The 13,416-nt window shown below is 35.2% G+C and overlaps 2 protein-coding genes across 3 annotated transcripts; one reads left to right on the forward strand and one right to left on the reverse strand.

Moving 5' to 3' along the window:
* Positions 1 to 414: 414 nt before the first annotated feature.
* Positions 415 to 7,722, forward strand: LOC128242077 (uncharacterized). 2 transcript variants are annotated; one of them, XM_052959111.1, is made up of 10 exons: positions 415 to 1,086; positions 1,673 to 1,765; positions 1,991 to 2,092; positions 2,407 to 2,514; positions 3,153 to 3,236; positions 3,756 to 3,849; positions 4,166 to 4,490; positions 4,801 to 5,323; positions 5,936 to 6,122; positions 6,525 to 7,722. In XM_052959111.1, exons 1-10 carry the CDS (start codon positions 709 to 711, stop codon positions 7,244 to 7,246), a joined length of 2,616 nt encoding a protein of 871 aa, XP_052815071.1. In that variant the 5' UTR covers positions 415 to 708; the 3' UTR covers positions 7,247 to 7,722. The 2 variants fall into 2 exon arrangements, with proteins under 2 accessions (XP_052815071.1, XP_052815072.1); XM_052959112.1 differs by lacking the exon at positions 415 to 1,086 and adding an exon at positions 1,265 to 1,486.
* A 718-nt stretch (positions 7,723 to 8,440) lies between these two features.
* Positions 8,441 to 12,576, reverse strand: LOC128243740 (uncharacterized). The gene is made up of 7 exons (XM_052961662.1): positions 11,926 to 12,576; positions 11,246 to 11,338; positions 10,919 to 11,020; positions 10,497 to 10,604; positions 9,776 to 9,859; positions 9,163 to 9,256; positions 8,441 to 8,846 (listed from the first exon to the last, which is right to left on the reverse strand). The coding sequence occupies exons 1-7, from the start codon at positions 12,301 to 12,303 to the stop codon at positions 8,518 to 8,520; spliced, it is 1,188 nt and encodes a 395-aa protein (XP_052817622.1). The 5' UTR covers positions 12,304 to 12,576; the 3' UTR covers positions 8,441 to 8,517.
* Between the last annotated feature and the right edge of the window lie 840 nt (positions 12,577 to 13,416).

Raw genomic sequence — 13,416 nt, forward strand, 5'->3', positions numbered from 1 at the left:
TCACTTCCGAAAGCATTTTCGTTTGGGTCTCATATTCATCCGCCTTTGGACAAATCCGACCTTTGGGTAACATCGTTGCGACCTTTGTGAGATATTGAAAATTTTCACCAACCGGTCATTTGTTTTTTCGACCAATAGTCATTGTTTAATAATAAATTATTATTGCTTACGTTTTTTATGTGCATGTTATATTATCACAGTTGTTATTTGATTATTATGTGTGAGTTTTGTATTCTTTTAGAACCAATGTTCCGATAAAGTGTCCACACGCGTTTTGATTCTGATGGAGAATTATTTTTTATTTTTTAACTTTCTAGACATGACACCTTGTCACAATGGTGGTCCCGTATAGATGCGTGCTTGCTTAAGTTCATCAGTGCTTCGTGTGTCCGTTCGGCTTGTCAAGACTTAAAGGTACTATGCAGTGACTATGTCAACACCGTTGATTTGGCTTAAGATATGTCTATTTATAACGTCTGAACTGAAAATTCCGAACTTTTGCGAATATTTACGATGTAGTAGCCGACTAATCATATTCGCATATTGTACTTTTCCGATATTGTCCATCATCGGGAAAGTCCGGTTTCTCATTCGTAAATTTTCGTCGTGACGTCAGAGTCGTTACTCGTCTCCGCCATATTGTTTATTTACATTGAAAAGAACGACACGGATGTTAGTTTAAGTGTGGAATATTAATTAGTGTAAACAATGGGACGGTCTCGGTGTTGTGTTGGGGGATGTAGCAATGTGCCAGGAAATGGAATTAGTCTGCACACATTTCCCAAAGAAGAGAAACTCCGGAAACAATGGATTCGTTCAATTCAGATGACTGGGTCTGAGTGTTCAAGGGCCGGATGGCAAGGTCCCTCGAAAAACGGTTCCGCAAATGCACAGCTTGTGTGTTCTGAGCATTTTGAGTTGACAATGTTCACGATGACTACCAGAACTAAATGGAGTCTCGGTCTAGCCTATAGAACTGCTTTAATAGACGAAGCTATCCCCACATTATTTGGCGACAAAGTTAGGAAAAGCAACCTTGACCAAGTCCAAGCAAGACCGGTAGTGCGCAAACGAGAAGTGAGGAGGGTATGTTGCACATTTTAATATGTTAACAGGTTTATTTGACTTAATCAGTCAACATTTCAATTTAGCCCTTCAACTTGGATGGTTAGTATTTGTAAATAGACCTGAGCAGAACACTCTTTTTAAAATGTATACAAATTAGTGCATACTGAATGTATGTCCAAACATGTATGTCAGGACTTATTTGTAATAATTTTTTTTATATAAATGAATCATGAATAGACATACATTCATGAAAAAGCAAGATCTGACTGTACGATATGAAAACGGGTTATACTGCTACCGTTTGATTTAATCTGTATCTTCCAGAGGCTCTGTAAATAAAGGATGATGAACGCATTGTGTTTATTTTGCTCATGTTTTTTAGGCATATTATAAGATTAAAATAGTTGTAAAGTTGCAAGTATGGTTCATAATTTGTCTTTCATTTACTGGATTATATTGCGGATATATAAAAAAAACTTATGGTATAGAAGTATTAGTGAAAGAACCTTGAAGATGCTTTATAAATGTTTTGACTTTTAACATCTCAAGTTTGAGTAAAGGGTTATTGTATATATATACCTATAAAAAATCGCTTCCCCTTCAGATACTGAGTGACTACAACCAGAAAGGCCAAGTTGATAAATCAACTGCTGTAACGTATACAGATGCTGTTCCAGATTTATCTCCTGTTAATCTAGTATGTATTTATATTAGTATTCATTTGTAGGATGTTTAAAATTTCAATGGATTTTCTAGAGTTGTTTGGGATTTTTCCCTCTTAAATCATATACACCCACCATGAAATCAAATTGCAGTTTCATTTATGGAAATGAAGTGTACATGTGTGTAATTGTTTCCTTAAAAACTATTTGTATTGAGTATATATTATCAATACTAATGGGCACTTTGTTCCTTTCATTAGGGTGACATGACCGCCAACCCTCCATCCACTGAGTTTCCAGTTGACGCAGTTGAATTAGACATGGACATGGAGTTGGACAACAGTAAAAGAACTGTCATGCAGGTAATATTTATTCAAACACTTATGTGATGATCATTTAAAGGCACTTGTCTTTAAAAAGGAAGGATTATAGGGTCAATTACTGATATTTACAGTGGTCGAAATTAGCACAAGCCAGCAAGGCCTGCACTGTTAAAATGCTTTCTGGGCTTGCTCAAAGTCTGAGTTTTATACAGCAGAGCTTGTTCAAAGATGTAATGCCAAGCAGTGATATGTGAATTCGGGCTTGTGCATCCAAAAGCCTTATTTCGATGACTGTATTTAGTGTGCAATAAATATTTTGATATCATTTTCAACTATCAATGTTTTTTATGTAGAGCGCTGAAATACCACCTCCCGTTGACCAGTCTTCAACAGTAGCCTCAGCCCTTAACCTTCAACAAGACCTAGAAACTCACAGTACTGATGCTAAGATCCAGTCAAAGGTACATATAGAAAATCGTTGATTTGAAACAAAGACACCAATAAAAACAAACCTAATTATTATCAATTCGAGATGCTGATTGTAAAGGGACTATACACCAGATTGGTAAAGAATCTTAGCACAAAGTCAATAATTTGGTACAATGTTTTACCCTTAGATAACACAACTGTAAAAAAAAATGGACCATAATGCAAATAAAAAATCGAGGTAGAGACTGGTTTCGGACTGGTGTGGCCAAAATTGCAGTCCAGTGTCATATCCACTGTGCTACCAAGGCTTACCATGAACAATTGAATATCTGAGCTATATACTGAATTTGGTAATATCACGTGATAACATTGGCTAATCAATCATGCATAAGAATGAACTATGTGATGCATTGTACACATTGATACCATGTCTAAGTCAGTGTTCAACAAGTTTTCTTCTTTTTTTGCTATTTCATCATACTGTGTATATCTCCATTAAAGAGAATGTCCTCATTGTTATGTTATGTTCCAGTGTATAGTAAAGCAGCTTTGGCAATTACTTTTTAAAGAAGTAAACACCTTTATTTGTAAGTTGTACATATTAAAGGTATTCATATATGTTCATGTGAACATTTATTGTGACTGTTGGCATTACTATGTATTATTTCAGAAATCTTGTGATGATTCCCTGAAAAGGAACATGGGTAAACTCAAACATACAGAGATGAGATCAATGAATACCAGCAATAAGAAGGTAATGAATAATTTGATTATTGTTATCATTTTCTTTCGGTTTTAGCTTATGAGTTTATATGGAGGGTGTTACACAATATATATGTTTTAGTAGCACCCCTACACTTTCATGAAGACCAGCTTGTGAACTACGATGTCTTTTTGTAATTGTTGAAAGCTAACAGATAATAAAATATTTCCTATACATATGTTTCGCTTGCATTTAAAACTTGTTATATGATTTCAAATACAAACAAATGTCTTGATCTTGTATTTTAAGCAATTTAGCCATATTTCTAAAAAAATATAATTAAGGTTTTCATAGTAGTTAGAAGGTGCCATTCTAACCAAGATTTTAGTGCCATGTGCCTTTTCCGCAGCACCCTGCCCTTTTAAAACTTGAAATTACCACAAGCACAGCTGACATGAAGCCATGCTATGTTACAATTATAGAAGATAAAGTCCAAATAATGCATATTATTCCAGATAAGCTACAAAAACTATCTGACTAAGACAGTCTACAATTTTTAACATTTTTCAGGCCTCATGTGCATGTCCAAAGTGTTGTGTAACAACTGCTGTCCGGGGTACCCAAGTGAATCGCAGGCCACCGCCAATTAAGCGAAAAACTAAAGGTAATTCTACTTGTGTAATAAAATCCATATTATGCAGCTGTCAAATTGCTGGAGGTTGAAAATCTGACTGCTTAAAAGTTTCATTTCAAAGTGCAGAAAGGTTTGTTACATTGATCAAGCTTTTATTTCTAATTTGGGATCAAAAGCTGGTTGTGTTCCACAAGTATAATTTCTTCTTACCTGACATTATTTTGTAAGAATTTGTTAGGTTTTCCAGATCAAATTTCACTTTAGTGATGGCATATTATGCAATTATGAATAAAGCAATTGGACTCAACATATATATATTTACACATTTATCTATTCTTCAATTCAGGGACAGAGACTGTGATGGAACACCACATCACATACTCCACCTCAAGTACCCAGTACTGTGACAGTGACATTGCTGATGAAAAGAGCCTGACACCTGCCTGTTCTGAGGTCCCTCCTGCTCCACACCTTCTGGCTTTTCCATTACCAGCCCCAGTCCTCGCCTCAACTCCTGCACGGAAGAAGGGCAGGGTTGTTGTTGAATCAACACTCAACAAATCCTTCATGTCCACATCATCCTGGGGATATACTGATGATGAAGCCATAGATCCGGACTATGAAACAGAAGCCTCAGTGTACAGTGACTCAGAAGATGATAACCCAAGGCAGTAAGTTATGCCTTCATAAATAAACCTGTTAAGTCTTTGTCATATATAACTTCAGTATTAAAGCGCATCTTTATCATTATGCTATATCATTCCCACCAAAATATTAAGCCAATGTGAGTAGTCAAATATGTTGTAAATTATCCACATAGTGCTACTTGAATTGATTCAAATTACTTCCTTAATCACTGGTGCATTCAATTTTTTAGCATTTCTTGATTCCTCATTTGTCTGCAATTGACAATTTATAAAAGCATAATGTATGCTGTCAGAACTGAAGATTAATTGACATAAGAACATTCATCTTTTTCAGGGCAGATGTACATAAGCAGAGGAAGTTTCTTGTTTTTGAAGACAATCTTTTAGAACTGTTCAACAGATGTGAAATGTGCCATCTCCCTACTAAAGGCAAAGTCTGCAATGTCCAGGGATCAGCTATGGCCATCAAACAAGTTTGTGAATGTGGACACACCAGGCGATGGGAGTCACAGCCCAAAGTTAGAGGTGTTCCTGCTGGGAACATTCTTCTTAGTGCTGGCATTTTGTTCTCAGGATGTTCACCTTCGAAAGTGCTGCGAATTTTTGAGTTTATTAATGTATTAAGTATTAGTCTTTCAACTTTCTTTAGTCATCAAAGAACTGTATTGTGGCCAGCAATTGAGAGAGTGTGGACAAAGTGTAATGACCAACTGATAAGTGTCCTTCTAGACCGCGAAGAAGAGCTTGTGGTTGCTGGAGATGGACGTTCTGACAGCCCGGGACACTCTGCAAAGTTTGGTGTATACTCCATGTTTGATATGCACACCGGGAGAGTAGTAGCCATTGAACTTGTGCAGGTTTGTTAATATTAATAAACTTTTCAAGATATTCAGCCATTTTAAGTCAAGCAACATTGGCTGTCAAATGAGTGGTTATTATTGCATCATGTGTCTCTCCAAATGTTTGAAGTTATCTGCTTGGGGACATTGCCATGTATTTTGGGTCTGAAGCAAGATATAACATGACATAATAGTTGATCATACGATGCCTTCTGTTGTGTGTAAGACCAATGCATGAATGCCAAAGGTTGATGTCAAACAGAATTGGGGATATTTTAGAATAACTAGTAATTTTGTTGACTTTTCAAGAGATGTATTCATTATTCTTGAGTAAGATTGACAAAATATTGCATATGATTTGGCAAGAACAAAAACATTCTGTAACTTGATAACATAATAGTGAAGGCTGGTGCACTAGTCCTAGTTTCTCAAATAAGATGATGGTAACTAAACATACAACTGCCTTTGATTATTACCTTTTTGCCTAGTTTACATGAGAATATATTGAATTAAAGTCCAGGGTGTTTATGTAAAAAATGTCTTCACTGGTTTAACAGTTACATTGTATGAATATTGATACCACGGTGATTTAGCAACATGATAATTATTTATTTCTGCTATCTTTTTCAGTCCAATGAAGTGAAGTCAAGCTACCATATGGAGTTGGAGGGCCTTAAGAGAGCAACTGACAGTTTACGCAGATGTGGCCTGTCCCTTGCAGAAATCATTACAGACAGGCATCTGCAAATACAAAAGTGGATTAGAGAGAATTTACCTGGGACTGTCCATTCCTTTGATGTGTGGCATATTGGAAAAGGTAACACATATTTTGTTCAGCTGTGGAAACATACATGTATTACCGTATCTAGGGTTAAATCATAATGATTGACCTAGATTGTCAGTCTATAAGTCTCATGAATGCTATAATAGCATGTTGGAAAGCCCACCTACTTCTGACAAGTGCTAAAGATGAGCAATTGTTATTGTTCATTATCAGACAAAGTGTGGTTAATTTCAACCAAATTTTGCTTAAACAGTCACAATGGGGAACCAAAGGATCTCATTTCAAAACATTGTTCATTTCATAAAGAAGACTTTATTCTTTAGTGATCATTTCAAAACCAACATGTGATAAAAAACTTAAACCCAACATTTGGCTTATGATACTTTCCAAAAGTTTCATTTAGTACATATTTCACATACTCTTACTATGTTTCAGCTGTGAAAAAGAAGCTCCTTGCACTGTCCAAGGAAAAAGACTGCAACATAGTCTGCAAGTGGATGAAGAGTATCACCAATCACCTTTATTGGTCAGCCGCATCATCCCAGGGAGAGGAGGGCTCCATGATTGCAGCAAAGTGGACATCAGTGGTCAACCATGTTCAAGACATTCACACTGGACATGGTGACCTCTACCAGCAGTGCACCCATGGTCCCCTTGAACCCCGAGAATGGTTAAAAAAGGGCTCAAAGGCAGCTGCCAAAATGGAAGACATTCTGCTAAACAAGAGACTGTGCAAGGACATCAAAAAGCTGTCCACAGGATTTCAAACGTCAACACTGGAATCATTTCACAGTGTAATCAATCACTTTGCACCAAAAATGACAGCATATTCCTTCCACGGACAAATGTGTCGCCAATACTTGGCGGCCCTACATTTCAATGAAAATGTGCAAAGAGGTAAAAAAATATCAAAAAATGGAAAGTTCAACCTGAAGATAGTATTTCCAAAATATAAGGATGACTTTTCAGTCAAGTTTGTGAATGATGAAATGACCTTTGGTTATGTAAAGGAACTTCTTGACATGTGTATAGAAATATGTGGTGAAAAAAACAAACTGTCAACCCCAGCCCCACCTCCCCTCACATCAGGGAAAAGAAAGCCAACCAAGGTTGAGGTAACAAGGTGTTTAGGAAAAAACAAAAGGTTGAAATATTAGTGTAGGGGAAATAAGAAAAAACATAGATTGTGACTGTTTGAATATATCCCAAGATTTGTCAACAATTTGGCATTTTCCTTTTTTAACACTACATGTATAACCTGTATCTTAATTGAATATTATTTCCTGTAATGGTGGTTGTTTCTGTATATATGCATGTATAATCTAATGAATCTTTGTGACAGTGGAATGGTTTTTTTTGTATTATACTTTCACTAAAGTTTTGAATATTGTTACTTAAAAATAACTTTATAGTATCTGTGTAATATTAGCAATACCTTTTTTTTCTTATCCAGCCTCTTGATCAGGTTTCAAAAGTTTAGATTGATTGTTTTCCTTTGTTAAGTGCATGTTTGCCATTCTAGTCCTTGTTTTCTGTTAATTCAATGCCAGAGAATTGTTGTACATATCATTTGGTGCTTTTATTGTTTGAAATAACAATCATCCTTAATATAAATTACAAACCTAAACCCATACCACATCTTATTTTTCTTTTAGTCCCCTACCGGTTTCATCGGACGGGGCTCAAGGTTTACCCTCAGTCCGCCCACAAAAATCTCAGTCAGGCAATAACTCAAAAAGTATTAAAGGTCAATGATCTTAGTAAGTGGAGAGGCAATATGCATGTTAGTTTAATTTTTTTGTCAGACAAAGTTATGGCCCTTGATTTTAAAACTATAGCCAATTTGAACCTGTGATAGGGAAAAAAAGAATCAAAGCCAAGTTAAATGAAACATATGTGGAAAGAGGGCAGTGTGTAGATAATACACATTTGTTTATTTTTTTCTTCAGGTAAATGTATGCCGAGTTATGGCCCTTGACTTGAAATATAAAAATATAGCTGTTGATGGAAAAATTATCGGTCCTTGGAATACTAAAAGAGTTCTCTAGCTAAGTTGATGAAACTTGGTATGTGGATAGATAGTAATATGAAGGTTATGCACGTTAGTTTATTTTTTCATCAGAGCGAGTTATTGCCCTTGACATTAAAGATATAGCCAATATGTTCCAGAAATACATTATGCTTTTATAAATTGTCAATTGCAGACAAATGAGGAATCAAGAAATGCTAAAAAATTGAATGCACCAGTGATTAAGGAAGTAATTTGAATCAATTCAAGTAGCACTATGTGGATAATTTACAACATATTTGACTACTCACATTGGCTTAATATTTTGGTGGGAATGATATAGCATAATGATAAAGATGCGCTTTAATACTGAAGTTATATATGACAAAGACTTAACAGGTTTATTTATGAAGGCATAACTTACTGCCTTGGGTTATCATCTTCTGAGTCACTGTACACTGAGGCTTCTGTTTCATAGTCCGGATCTATGGCTTCATCATCAGTATATCCCCAGGATGATGTGGACATGAAGGATTTGTTGAGTGTTGATTCAACAACAACCCTGCCCTTCTTCCGTGCAGGAGTTGAGGCGAGGACTGGGGCTGGTAATGGAAAAGCCAGAAGGTGTGGAGCAGGAGGGACCTCAGAACAGGCAGGTGTCAGGCTCTTTTCATCAGCAATGTCACTGTCACAGTACTGGGTACTTGAGGTGGAGTATGTGATGTGGTGTTCCATCACAGTCTCTGTCCCTGAATTGAAGAATAGATAAATGTGTAAATATATATATGTTGAGTCCAATTGCTTTATTCATAATTGCATAATATGCCATCACTAAAGTGAAATTTGATCTGGAAAACCTAACAAATTCTTACAAAATAATGTCAGGTAAGAAGAAATTATACTTGTGGAACACAACCAGCTTTTGATCCCAAATTAGAAATAAAAGCTTGATCAATGTAACAAACCTTTCTGCACTTTGAAATGAAACTTTTAAGCAGTCAGATTTTCAACCTCCAGCAATTTGACAGCTGCATAATATGGATTTTATTACACAAGTAGAATTACCTTTAGTTTTTCGCTTAATTGGCGGTGGCCTGCGATTCACTTGGGTACCCCGGACAGCAGTTGTTACACAACACTTTGGACATGCACATGAGGCCTGAAAAATGTTAAAAATTGTAGACTGTCTTAGTCAGATAGTTTTTGTAGCTTATCTGGAATAATATGCATTATTTGGACTTTATCTTCTATAATTGTAACATAGCATGGCTTCATGTCAGCTGTGCTTGTGGTAATTTCAAGTTTTAAAAGGGCAGGGTGCTGCGGAAAAGGCACATGGCACTAAAATCTTGGTTAGAATGGCACCTTCTAACTACTATGAAAACCTTAATTATATTTTTTTAGAAATATGGCTAAATTGCTTAAAATACAAGATCAAGACATTTGTTTGTATTTGAAATCATATAACAAGTTTTAAATGCAAGCGAAACATATGTATAGGAAATATTTTATTATCTGTTAGCTTTCAACAATTACAAAAAGACATCGTAGTTCACAAGCTGGTCTTCATGAAAGTGTAGGGGTGCTACTAAAACATATATATTGTGTAACACCCTCCATATAAACTCATAAGCTAAAACCGAAAGAAAATGATAACAATAATCAAATTATTCATTACCTTCTTATTGCTGGTATTCATTGATCTCATCTCTGTATGTTTGAGTTTACCCATGTTCCTTTTCAGGGAATCATCACAAGATTTCTGAAATAATACATAGTAATGCCAACAGTCACAATAAATGTTCACATGAACATATATGAATACCTTTAATATGTACAACTTACAAATAAAGGTGTTTACTTCTTTAAAAAGTAATTGCCAAAGCTGCTTTACTATACACTGGAACATAACATAACAATGAGGACATTCTCTTTAATGGAGATATACACAGTATGATGAAATAGCAAAAAAAGAAGAAAACTTGTTGAACACTGACTTAGACATGGTATCAATGTGTACAATGCATCACATAGTTCATTCTTATGCATGATTGATTAGCCAATGTTATCACGTGATATTACCAAATTCAGTATATAGCTCAGATATTCAATTGTTCATGGTAAGCCTTGGTAGCACAGTGGATATGACACTGGACTGCAATTTTGGCCACACCAGTCCGAAACCAGTCTCTACCTCGATTTTTTATTTGCATTATGGTCCATTTTTTTTACAGTTGTGTTATCTAAGGGTAAAACATTGTACCAAATTATTGACTTTGTGCTAAGATTCTTTACCAATCTGGTGTATAGTCCCTTTACAATCAGCATCTCGAATTGATAATAATTAGGTTTGTTTTTATTGGTGTCTTTGTTTCAAATCAACGATTTTCTATATGTACCTTTGACTGGATCTTAGCATCAGTACTGTGAGTTTCTAGGTCTTGTTGAAGGTTAAGGGCTGAGGCTACTGTTGAAGACTGGTCAACGGGAGGTGGTATTTCAGCGCTCTACATAAAAAACATTGATAGTTGAAAATGATATCAAAATATTTATTGCACACTAAATACAGTCATCGAAATAAGGCTTTTGGATGCACAAGCCCGAATTCACATATCACTGCTTGGCATTACATCTTTGAACAAGCTCTGCTGTATAAAACTCAGACTTTGAGCAAGCCCAGAAAGCATTTTAACAGTGCAGGCCTTGCTGGCTTGTGCTAATTTCGACCACTGTAAATATCAGTAATTGACCCTATAATCCTTCCTTTTTAAAGACAAGTGCCTTTAAATGATCATCACATAAGTGTTTGAATAAATATTACCTGCATGACAGTTCTTTTACTGTTGTCCAACTCCATGTCCATGTCTAATTCAACTGCGTCAACTGGAAACTCAGTGGATGGAGGGTTGGCGGTCATGTCACCCTAATGAAAGGAACAAAGTGCCCATTAGTATTGATAATATATACTCAATACAAATAGTTTTTAAGGAAACAATTACACACATGTACACTTCATTTCCATAAATGAAACTGCAATTTGATTTCATGGTGGGTGTATATGATTTAAGAGGGAAAAATCCCAAACAACTCTAGAAAATCCATTGAAATTTTAAACATCCTACAAATGAATACTAATATAAATACATACTAGATTAACAGGAGATAAATCTGGAACAGCATCTGTATACGTTACAGCAGTTGATTTATCAACTTGGCCTTTCTGGTTGTAGTCACTCAGTATCTGAAGGGGAAGCGATTTTTTATAGGTATATATATACAATAACCCTTTACTCAAACTTGAGATGTTAAAAGTCAAAACATTTATAAAGCATCTTCAAGGTTCTTTCACTAATACTTCTATACCATAAGTTTTTTTTATATATCCGCAATATAATCCAGTAAATGAAAGACAAATTATGAACCATACTTGCAACTTTACAACTATTTTAATCTTATAATATGCCTAAAAAACATGAGCAAAATAAACACAATGCGTTCATCATCCTTTATTTACAGAGCCTCTGGAAGATACAGATTAAATCAAACGGTAGCAGTATAACCCGTTTTCATATCGTACAGTCAGATCTTGCTTTTTCATGAATGTATGTCTATTCATGATTCATTTATATAAAAAAATTTATTACAAATAAGTCCTGACATACATGTTTTGCACATACATTCAGTATGCACTAATTTGTATACATTTTAAAAAGAGTGTTCTGCTCAGGTCTATTTACAAATACTAACCATCCAAGTTGAAGGGCTAAATTGAAATGTTGACTGATTAAGTCAAATAAACCTGTTAACATATTAAAATGTGCAACATACCCTCCTCACTTCTCGTTTGCGCACTACCGGTCTTGCTTGGACTTGGTCAAGGTTGCTTTTCCTAACTTTGTCGCCAAATAATGTGGGGATAGCTTCGTCTATTAAAGCAGTTCTATAGGCTAGACCGAGACTCCATTTAGTTCTGGTAGTCATCGTGAACATTGTCAACTCAAAATGCTCAGAACACACAAGCTGTGCATTTGCGGAACCGTTTTTCGAGGGACCTTGCCATCCGGCCCTTGAACACTCAGACCCAGTCATCTGAATTGAACGAATCCATTGTTTCCGGAGTTTCTCTTCTTTGGGAAATGTGTGCAGACTAATTCCATTTCCTGGCACATTGCTACATCCCCCAACACAACACCGAGACCGTCCCATTGTTTACACTAATTAATATTCCACACTTAAACTAACATCCGTGTCGTTCTTTTCAATGTAAATAAACAATATGGCGGAGACGAGTAACGACTCTGACGTCACGACGAAAATTTACGAATGAGAAACCGGACTTTCCCGATGATGGACAATATCGGAAAAGTACAATATGCGAATATGATTAGTCGGCTACTACATCGTAAATATTCGCAAAAGTTCGGAATTTTCAGTTCAGACGTTATAAATAGACATATCTTAAGCCAAATCAACGGTGTTGACATAGTCACTGCATAGTACCTTTAAACAAATTACTGACATTCTAACATTCCTGTATAAAAGGCATTATGTTTTATCTTTCCCCATAAATACTTTTTAAACATCAAAACATGTCCAGTCCTACTTTTTTACACCAGGGCTCCAACTTTTTGAAAATGTTCCTATGCGGTGGCTAGTGGTAGGCATTTATTAACATAAGATGACTTGTCATGATACTGCTGATATCATCATTCTGGAGTGTTTTATGATCATATCAAGTTTCAAAATTATAGTCTCAACTTTGAAAATGAAAGTTTCTTGAAATATCGAAGATAATTATTTTTGTTGAACTAGAAATAGAAATCTCAACACATTAACATAATTTCGTTATATTACAAAACAAATAAAGATAATAGTAGATTGATTAAGTAAAAGGACTTTAATACCTATCACGTACATTAATGCTGAAATAAATTTTATTAGTTATCACAGATATTCAACTTCTAGTTTTTCAAAACTATTTTTTCGCTGGAATCATACATCATCATTATTGGAAAGCATATTTTAAAATGATCAGACTAAGTGCACAAACTCACTTATTTAATGGTGAATTCTTACAACAGAATGCCTGCTAAGACGGTTTATAGTAAATCCATGTGTCCGTATTTTGTCTTTATTTCTCTTCATTTTTTTTTTCATTTGGCAGTTTCTGTAAAAAACAAATATTTATATTAGATAATGTGCAAAGCAATAGATTTAAGAATTATGTAAAAATGTTAAAAACAATAGATATGGCGTATGAAGAAAAGGATAGTTACGAACAGAATTTGACAAAAAAACCTATTCATGCAAAATATAGAT

The sequence above is a fragment of the Mya arenaria genome, chromosome 8, assembly GCF_026914265.1.
Source record: "Mya arenaria isolate MELC-2E11 chromosome 8, ASM2691426v1".
In the NCBI taxonomy this organism is placed as follows: Eukaryota; Metazoa; Mollusca; class Bivalvia; order Myida; family Myidae; genus Mya; species Mya arenaria.

Excerpts from the sequence above, each read along its gene's own strand:
- LOC128242077 (XM_052959111.1), top strand. The coding sequence starts at position 709 with ATGGGACGGTCTCGGTGTTGTGTTGGGGGATGTAGCAATGTGCCAGGA. Across the intron at positions 1,766-1,990 it reads ATTTATCTCCTGTTAATCTA|GGTGACATGACCGCCAACCC; the intron begins GTATGTATTTAT and ends TCCTTTCATTAG. Across the intron at positions 2,093-2,406 it reads GTAAAAGAACTGTCATGCAG|AGCGCTGAAATACCACCTCC; the intron begins GTAATATTTATT and ends TTTTTTATGTAG.
- LOC128243740 (XM_052961662.1), bottom strand. The coding sequence starts at position 12,303 with ATGGGACGGTCTCGGTGTTGTGTTGGGGGATGTAGCAATGTGCCAGGA. Across the intron at positions 9,860-10,496 it reads ATGCTAAGATCCAGTCAAAG|AAATCTTGTGATGATTCCCT; the intron begins GTACATATAGAA and ends GTATTATTTCAG. Across the intron at positions 9,257-9,775 it reads TGAATACCAGCAATAAGAAG|GCCTCATGTGCATGTCCAAA; the intron begins GTAATGAATAAT and ends AACATTTTTCAG.